Below are 8,519 nucleotides of genomic sequence, written 5' to 3'. Positions count from 1 at the left end.
AAATGTTGGAATTTGTGGCAGTGTCCCAGGGCACTTAAGAGGAGGTGACTGCCAACGCTGAGCCTTTTGCTCTGATTGAAATTAATTCAACAAGCCAGGCAAGCAGCTTGAGAGTTATCACAGCCATCCTGGTTCAAATGGACGGTTGACAAGTCCTGCCCTCAGGCTGTAATTCAACCGTGAAGGTGGAACTCAAAATCTTTAGTGCCCAGATGCTTACACTGACTTCTTGTCAATGTTGGTCCTTGTATGTGTGTGTGTGTGTGTGTGTGTGTGTGTGTGTGTGTGTGTGTGTGTGTGTGTGTGTGTGTGTGTGTGTGTGTGCGTGTATGTGTAAACAATATATTATTACAAGGCTTTTTCTTCATCTGATGACTACCACATTCTCAAAATTATTCAGAATCCTGAACTGCATCTTTGATAAGAGCTGCATTTGCAAATTGGGGGTTTAAAATCAGTGTCTACGCTTCATTGATTTTTTTTTTCTAGCAGTAGAATCCCAAAGTTGTTGGGGGGGTTTTTTCTAAGACCTTAAATTCTTCAAGTGATCCAAGCCTGAACTCAAAGAAAAATCTTTCCCAGCAGCTAAACTCCATCTAGACAATAGTTTAGGGATGGTGTTACATGAAGTGAGCATGTGAGGAATGGGCTAAGAGTCCCCTGGAATGCTGACCGAAGCTGTGCCTGAAGGACCTCTTATCACTTCTAGGGTCTCAACAAGGTTCGAGACTCCAGTAGTCAGTGAAAGACACGTTTTGTGTTATATTTACGAGAAATACTTGTAATGTCTGTTTCTATTTTTTTTTAAAAAGTAAATCCATTCCTATTTTATCTACATCTGACAAAAAGCTAATAACATTTTTTTGATAAAAGTATTAAAACTTGACTTACACAGCATCGATGCGAGTACATAACTACCACGGAATATGAATACTTTAAATACATCAACTATTAAATATGTATATTACATAATAACAGACATAATTAACTCACTCGTGTCGGAGCGCTCAAACTCGTCGCTGTCTTTTTAGACAGGCAGGGTGGATGGACAGCCGGGAGTCACCGCAGGACCCCAAGGAGCCAAGATGGCCGCGCCCGCGTCAGACGCCGGGGAGTTTGAAAGCTGGCTCAACTGTCGTCTAGACTCGCTGGAGGTGGACCGGGAGGTGTACGGGGCGTACATTCTGGGGGTCCTGCAGGAGGAGGAGGCCGACGAGGAGAAGGAGGACGCGCTGCAGGGGATTCTGGCCGCCTTTTTGGTGAATATTAAAAAAAAACGGCGTGTCGTGTTCAACCGCCGGGGGTGGGGTGGGGTGGGGGGGGATGCATATGTTGCTGTCTGTCTTGTGGACGCAGGGCGGCACCGAGCGACAGCGGTGATGTCAACCAGCATCAGCGGTCTTCTTTTAGCTGCCGTCCCGGTGGCACCGGGGCGCCTCCCGGGCCGTTGTCACGCCCGAACCCCGGTTAAAAAGACGGAACTTCTACCGTTAGTTCTTGTGTGGATCAGCAGGACGTAGAGTGAAGCATAACTCAGTGCTTCGTACAGTTATTTAAGCTGTTATAAAAAAAATAAAAAATCGACTACTCAAAATAAGCCTCCCACCCCCCAAATTTCAATTAAATTGTTATTTCTCTGCAGGATGAAGACGCCGTTGAAGATGTCTGTAAACAGATCATCAGGCAGTGGACGGACTGCTGCAGCCGATCTGCAGCCAAAAGAGACACCGGTGATGGTAAATAATCAATATATAATAATAATAGTAGTAAATAATCAACTGGGGAACAGCTGATCGGTTTGCAAGGGATTGTGGACTCTGTAGTCCTGTGGCTCCTGCTGGTTCTGTTGTGAATTCGTTTTTGACACTGAAAAGTAGTCATTCTTTATTATGTCTCATCCTCATCTCATGTTGTTGTTGTTGTTGTTGTTGTTTGCTTTTATTTAGCTGAGGTCCAAGCCATCGCCAGCATGATAGAAAAACAAGCCCAGATTGTGGTGAAACACAAGGAGGTGTCGGGGGAGTCAACGAAGAGGAAGGAGGCGCTCCTGGCTCAATACGCCAACGTCACCGATGAGGAGGAATATCCTTGAGTTTGTGGAATTGTAGTTGTTTTAATTTGTTCCTTTTGATTTGTTTTGATTATTTCCTTTTAGAAGGTATGGGATATTTAATGTTTATCATCTATCGATTGCTTCCCATAAGTTGTTTCCTTGACATACATCACTGAAGTTGAAGAAGAGGACACGACAGGTGGAATTTGCCTGCCTGGAAATGATAAATGTATCCTTTCTGGGGCTGATTTTTAAAAATCACATGGGATTTCACGTTGAGGTATTGCAGTGTGAAAGAATGATGCAAGATTGTGTCGCTCTCACCTCCGACGTGTGACCTTTACTCAACGTGTCAGCTCTGTTCAAGAACACCAACGTGGAGGAGGTGTTGAACAGACAGAAGCAGAAACGAGCCCAGACTCGTGAAGACGCCCAGAAGAAAAAGGAGATGGACAAGATGCAGCGGGAGAAGGACAAACTAGCCAAACAGGACAGGAAGGAGAGGGAAAAGAAGCGCACACAGAAAGGCGAACGCAAAAGATAAAACGCCGGACTCACTCTAAGATGTTGCTACAGGACAAAATTAAACAACAATCGCCTCTTTTTAGCGTAACCTCATCGACACCTTTGTCACCCTCCTCAGTGTTGAATGTGGTTCTTCCTGTGCGGAACGATCAAATGAGTCGGGAATTTGTCGGATGCGCATGTGTTGATGCAAATAAGTTGTAATCACATCCGTTTTTTTTTCATTGATCAAACGAGACAAAAATCTTATTTGTGAAACAAAACATGGAAGAAATGGGTCGTTTCTTTCAAACTGAAGTATTGAAAACAGTTATTTGACAGTCTATGCATTTTGTCTGAAAAATTAAGGAGTGGTTTCAAAATGATACCTCAAACAATGTACCGTAAATGTTGACAAGGTGCTTCTTTTTAAATAAAAACATCTTGACAGTTTTTATTTATTTTTATAGGAACATGAAAAGGAAAAACATCGGCAGAAAACACAACTGAACATCTTTACAAAAATTAGTATGGATATGAGAAATATAAAATTGATGAGTATGAATGCATTTGGAATTAAAATGCTGAACTGTTTATCTTTTGTTATGCTTAAAAACTTTCAACCACATTACAGATGAAACTTTGTTAGAAAGATAAACAAGCAGGAAGTTGGAACATTTCAGGAAACAGTTTAAATACCACATTCATATCAAACTCCTGACACAGAAGGGAGTTCCATTTTAACTGATTACAACAAACCAAGAGCAAAGACATTTGCAATTACGGTCTAGTTTTAACGTTAATGTAAAACATTAAAACAGCCATTTATTTAAACAATTTGGTTCACTGTACAAACTGTAGAACTTTTTCTGATAATATATTAAGATTATAAAACTCTTGGGTAAAGGTCCAGAACTTACTGAGATCATTTCAGAACACATTTCAATACATAGCGGGTTCATTTTGCCATAATAATTCAATTATCGTTGGGGATGTCCAAAATTAAAGTCGTTTTGTTTCAATAAATAAGTAAAACACTGAAGAATTCAGTGAATCTTCCTCATAAATAGTGGCTTTAAATACAACAGTGATGGAGCAAAATGTACATTAATTTGGAGATGACACTAATTGAAGGAAATGACGTCATGATGCAGCAGGGCGAATCGCATTTCATGCAGTTCTTATGGATGTCGTCCAGCTGAAGCTCCTGGGTGCCAGAAAGCGCCGTCATTATCAAGCTTCAAGTGACAAATCTGATATTCTGGAGTGATCGATATTAGAGGTAGGATGTTTATCATTTTGTTTTTTTTACAATGCCCTGCTACATGTGGTTAATGGACAGATTTTAATTTAATGATGAACTTTTGCTGGTTTCTAGCTAAATTATACAATAAAAGAGAATCCCCAGATGGGAGACTCTGTCACCGCTTCCTCCCTGTTAACATGTTGGTCCTGCCTCCTGACAGGACGCGGTAGAGTCATATGGAGGGCGCTCCACAGGGCTGTGCGGAGTCTCCTCGTGGTCACGGACAGGTCCTTCAGCGCCACGACTACAAGCAGGGTTTCTGTGAAATGACAACCAGTTAGGACCGAGAGCGACTGAGAGGGAGGAGCATCTATTAATGCAGGTGGAGTTACCTCGGTCGTCCTTGAAGCGGGCTCTCCTCTGCTGGTGCTTGAGCATGTTGTCCTTCTGTGTCACCCAGTTGATAAGCAGAGAGGTGATTGCTATGCGCTGCTTGTTCAGCACCATGTGGATGTTGATGTGCAAGGGAACTTTGCTCAGAATCTCCATTCTATGCAGAAGATTTTCAACCTACACCACACACAGGCATAAAAAAGCACTCCATTAGAGATGGGATTCTTATTATGATACTAAAATGACTTTTTGTTATTACAAGTCAACACAAAATCACTTTTAAACAAGATTGCACGAGTTTTCTAACATTTGTTCAAAAGAAGGCAGCAAGTAAACCACTGAAGAACGCTACTGTACCAGTAGATGGCGGTATGGAACCTGTTTTTGGTTTTTTTCTCCCTCACCTTTCCACGTTCTCTCATCTGATTCGCAATAAGGTGGTCGACTACAGTGGCATTTGGTGGAACTCTGGGGAGGCCTGGATCGATCTCTGCCATGGGTCTTTGATTGGGAAACTCTTTATTGAGAATGGCCTCCACCTGACCAAAAGCAAGAGAAAACATATCACACAGCGCCTAACACCGCTCATGTGTTTCAAATTCAGACAAATAGAAGCCCAAAGGGTGCAAAATATTATTTTCATTACTTATCTAAAATTGAATGTAATACCAACTGCAACATCCCACGACACCCCTGAATCAAAAATTTACCCTGACCCACTTGCATAGGTCAAAGATCAAAGCTGGTGCTCTGACCTACTGTCATTGATCAAAGCAATAGCTTTGATCTATGGTCTTACACTGGCCTTCTCCCTCATCTTTCTATCTTATCCGGTTTTTGAGTGTAAAAAGTTTAAATATGACCTTTACCTAGTTTTCTCCAGGTCAAGGTCATCTCATTTTCAGCCCCTTTGCCGCCCGAGTAACATGCTTTTTGTTTCATCTTTCTATCTGCAACGGTTGCGAAGATATTTGGTGGACTAACAGACGAACGAGTGGACCAACACTGACAATTACAATACATCACCGCTTTGAAGCAGGATGTAAAAACAGACTTTGAAAACTTACCCTTTGTCGCTCCTTCTCCAAACATGTCCACTGATCATTGCACTCATTCAGGTAGGAGTAAAACTGGACGCCGGGTCTCCCTCCATTGAGCCACGTTGAAGATTTTAAAGCTGAAAACTCATTGGCTGACATGCCACCTCTGTCCATGCTGGGAACGAAGCCTCCATTGGGAGGTGTGGACCTGCAGTTGAAGTTTGTGTGGCCGTTGGTCACGTTGGAGTGCTTTCTGGGGTCACCTGCTGAATGCTGTGTATTCACAACCTTTTTCATCCCGTTTTCACTCAGGATTTTCTGGGACTGCATGCTCCAGAAGTGATCGAATCTCTGCAAGGGAGCCTGTGTTTTATGTCTTGTGGGGAATTCTTCAACAAAGCCGGGCATATTGGTCCTCTTTTCTTTCTGTATCTGAGGCAGGAATTTGCTCTGGATCTGGCCCTGCTGGATGTGATTCTTTGAATACTGGTTAGTGACCATGCTTGCTGGGAGTGAATGAGTCCCTCTGTGCATCTTCATCTTGTTTTGGTACTGGTTTGGGAAGCCGTTAGATTCAGGAAATGACTTTGGTTGCTGGAAGTACTCGGGTACAACTGGAAAGCCATCACGGGTATGTTCTTGGTTCCTCAATCCTCCGTTTTTTTTAATCTGCACCAGCCCTAACTTACCCGTCAGCTGTGTTGGTGTATGCACGGCAGGGTTCATTTGCGATGGACTCGCAGGGTTGGTGGCCTTCCATTGTTCAGCCATGATGTCTTGGTGGTACAAATCTGTCTTTTTGTGCGGGTCTGAAAAGTCTCCGTCACAGAAGTTATGATGCCCATTTGCCCTGTACGACTGAAAAGCCTTGACCAGTTTGTCAATGTCTTGTGACTCTTGCTGCTCTGTACTGATGGGCTCTGCGCTACTCTGGTTGTAGTGGCTTTCATAATAAGGATTAAAGTAAGAGCTGCTCATTGCACCTTGAGGTTGGAAGACATAAATTGGATCAGGGGAATTCTTCATAGGCCGACTACTCCTTCCATCCTGATTAGCTGACATGCTGTCGTGGTTTTGTACGGTTTGTGACAGGAAGGTATTTCCTGTGTTAGGTACTGGTAAGCCTGGTGGCAGTTTCTGTGGACGGAGGGTGTAGCTATATCCATCTCCATTTGGCAAGTTATAAGGCCACTGCCGACTGGAAAAAATGCCACTGGGCTTTTGATCAACGTTTTCAACGCGTTGATCTGTTGACTCTCCTTGTCCATTACTTATATCTTTAGAATATAAATGGTTTACAGGAAAGTTCTGGTTATACTGCGTTTTAACATCCGATTGAAAAGACTGGAGCAGCTCTTCTCTCAGTGTCTTCAGCGACCACAAAGGATTACATGTAGGTAGGTTCCTGAAAGTACAATTTGGGACTGACTTTAATGTGGGTCCAACTAAAACATGTATTAAATCAATACTTATAAATTAACATTAAAAACTTAAATTAATTTGCTCAAAGCATATAAACCCAACAATCTGAACACATTAACCCTTTACATACCTATTATTCAAGTAGCTGTCCTGTGAATCTGCTTCATCTACAATATTTGACACTAGACCCTGAAGATCTGCCTCCCCATCACAAGTACCATTATTATTGTTAGGATTCCTGCAAATAAAAAATTCCATGTTATAATACTCCATAACCTACCAATGGTAATTAAGCTGAAGTCTTTTGATGCACCATCCCAAATTTATAACTTTGTTGAGGGGTAGGTTTTAATTGTATTCTCTGTTCACTGATCAATAATCACACAATTACCCTTGACACTGGTTAAGATGGATACCTGTTTTCAGTACTGCTCTGGGAGCAGCTGATGAAACCATTAGGATCGTCTTGAGCATTAGACCAGGACAAGTAGGATGTTGTGTCCTGTTCCTGCAGGGAGACACTGGGGGCAGAAAAGGGCAACGCCCCATGGTTGCCCCCACCACCTCCACTTACCTTGGCCTGAAAGAGAGAGTGGCAAAAGTTTAAAGCCCGAAGTTCGTAAAACTATCAAGAGCACTTCTAACACAATGATGCTATAGACCTGTTGGACAATTGTTGAAACTTCACACTATTAACCACGTTGTTGAAAGAGAATGCAAAACCACTGATGAGGCTATTGAAGCAATTACAACAAGAATGGGATGATAGATGATGGAATTTTAGTAACACAAAAATCTAGTGAAGTTAATGCATTTCAGGGCGTTTACATGTCATGTAACTACGTCCTGAATACCAATGGGAGGAAATGAACATTTCTGATATTACTTATTCTCCTGATTATGAATTATCCATTTAATTATCGTCGATTTAACGGTATATTTCAGCCGTGAGCTCTGACAACTTAATGACAAATATTTGACAATTATAGATAATTAAAGTTTCACACAATTTAAATGTCCTGAACGTTTAACTTCGGGCCAACGGCTGCTTTCGGGACACCAAGCTAACTAGCACGGCAGCTTACCTGATGCTGGGATGCGGGAAAGAGGGAGTACGCCAGTGTCGTCTGATGCCCGTTGAACGCCATTCTGACCTCCAGCACCTGATTCTTTACACTATTACGAACCAGGAAAAACATAAACGACCCATTCATATTTGATATTACGTCATAATGGAGTCACACATAAACTACTAGCCACCATTGCTGCCGATTAAAGACAGCGCAACAACTAAGCAACCCAAGTTAATGGCGAAGTTAGCAAGTAAGCTAGCAAGTTCGATTCGGGTCCCTGGCTAAAATGGACCAAACTTCGGTAAAAAAAACTATTAAAGTTACATAACTTCACCAAAACGAGTAAATTTTAAAAAAAATAAATAAATGAAATAAATCGCGTTTTTATCCTACCTCAGTCATTCAACGGTCGGGGACTGCACTTGTTCGATGGTGTTCTTCCCCAAATCGGGCCATTGCCCTCAAATGCCCTCGTGCCCCAGTTTTTTCACAGTGGTCTCGTGACCTGATCGCATTGGCTGAAGCTGATTTTTATTTTTGGTCCAATTAACACCAGGCAGAAGATCCGGGCGCCTAGCAACACCTCCATCAACCTTTACAATGGTGGTCTCAAGCTGGGGTCCGGGGAACCCTGAGGGTCCCGGAGAGACTGCCGGGGGTCGTCATAAAAAAAATATTAATTTATTTGTATTTAGTTAAGTTATATGATAATTAAATTAAATGAATGTCCGTGGAATAGTTTTGTGTTCAATAATCCTTGATGAAAAATGTTTTAAAAACTTTTTGAC

General features: G+C 42.2%; 2 protein-coding genes and 1 long non-coding RNA gene across 3 annotated transcripts; 1 reads left to right on the top strand and 2 right to left on the bottom strand.

Annotated features, from left to right (window-relative positions):
• The first annotated feature begins 1,070 nt into the window (after positions 1-1,070).
• Positions 1,071-3,010, top strand: ccdc43 (coiled-coil domain containing 43). Its single transcript, XM_068337345.1, has 5 exons — positions 1,071-1,259; positions 1,643-1,736; positions 1,947-2,082; positions 2,227-2,282; positions 2,410-3,010. Exons 1-5 carry the CDS (start codon positions 1,086-1,088, stop codon positions 2,595-2,597), a joined length of 648 nt encoding a protein of 215 aa, XP_068193446.1. The 5' UTR covers positions 1,071-1,085; the 3' UTR covers positions 2,598-3,010.
• Positions 3,011-3,095: 85 nt separating this feature from the next.
• On the bottom strand, positions 3,096-6,115 carry moto (minamoto). The gene is made up of 4 exons (XM_068337899.1): positions 5,264-6,115; positions 4,601-4,735; positions 4,196-4,373; positions 3,096-4,122 (listed from the first exon to the last, which is right to left on the bottom strand). The coding sequence occupies exons 1-4, from the start codon at positions 6,005-6,007 to the stop codon at positions 3,941-3,943; spliced, it is 1,239 nt and encodes a 412-aa protein (XP_068194000.1). The 5' UTR covers positions 6,008-6,115; the 3' UTR covers positions 3,096-3,940.
• A 672-nt stretch (positions 6,116-6,787) lies between these two features.
• LOC137609141 (uncharacterized) lies at positions 6,788-8,174 on the bottom strand. The gene is made up of 4 exons (XR_011038302.1): positions 8,125-8,174; positions 7,744-7,834; positions 7,075-7,238; positions 6,788-6,896 (listed from the first exon to the last, which is right to left on the bottom strand). It is a non-coding gene; the product is annotated as an uncharacterized lncRNA (long non-coding RNA).
• Between the last annotated feature and the right edge of the window lie 345 nt (positions 8,175-8,519).

The sequence above is a fragment of the Antennarius striatus genome, chromosome 16, assembly GCF_040054535.1.
Source record: "Antennarius striatus isolate MH-2024 chromosome 16, ASM4005453v1, whole genome shotgun sequence".
NCBI lineage: Eukaryota > Metazoa > Chordata > Actinopteri > Lophiiformes > Antennariidae > Antennarius > Antennarius striatus.
The sequence above is the reverse complement of the archived record's forward strand: the minus strand, read 5'-3'. Positions and strand labels throughout refer to the sequence as shown.

Coding starts and splice junctions, on each gene's coding strand:
- ccdc43 (XM_068337345.1), top strand. CDS start 1,086: ATGGCCGCGCCCGCGTCAGACGCCGGGGAGTTTGAAAGCTGGCTCAAC. Junction 1,260..1,642: donor GGATTCTGGCCGCCTTTTTG/GTGAATATTAAA, acceptor ATTTCTCTGCAG/GATGAAGACGCCGTTGAAGA. Junction 1,737..1,946: donor CAAAAGAGACACCGGTGATG/GTAAATAATCAA, acceptor GCTTTTATTTAG/CTGAGGTCCAAGCCATCGCC.
- moto (XM_068337899.1), bottom strand. CDS start 6,007: ATGGCTGAACAATGGAAGGCCACCAACCCTGCGAGTCCATCGCAAATG. Junction 4,736..5,263: donor TGGAGAAGGAGCGACAAAGG/GTAAGTTTTCAA, acceptor GCTTTTGGTCAG/GTGGAGGCCATTCTCAATAA. Junction 4,123..4,195: donor CCGCTTCAAGGACGACCGAG/GTAACTCCACCT, acceptor GTCATTTCACAG/AAACCCTGCTTGTAGTCGTG.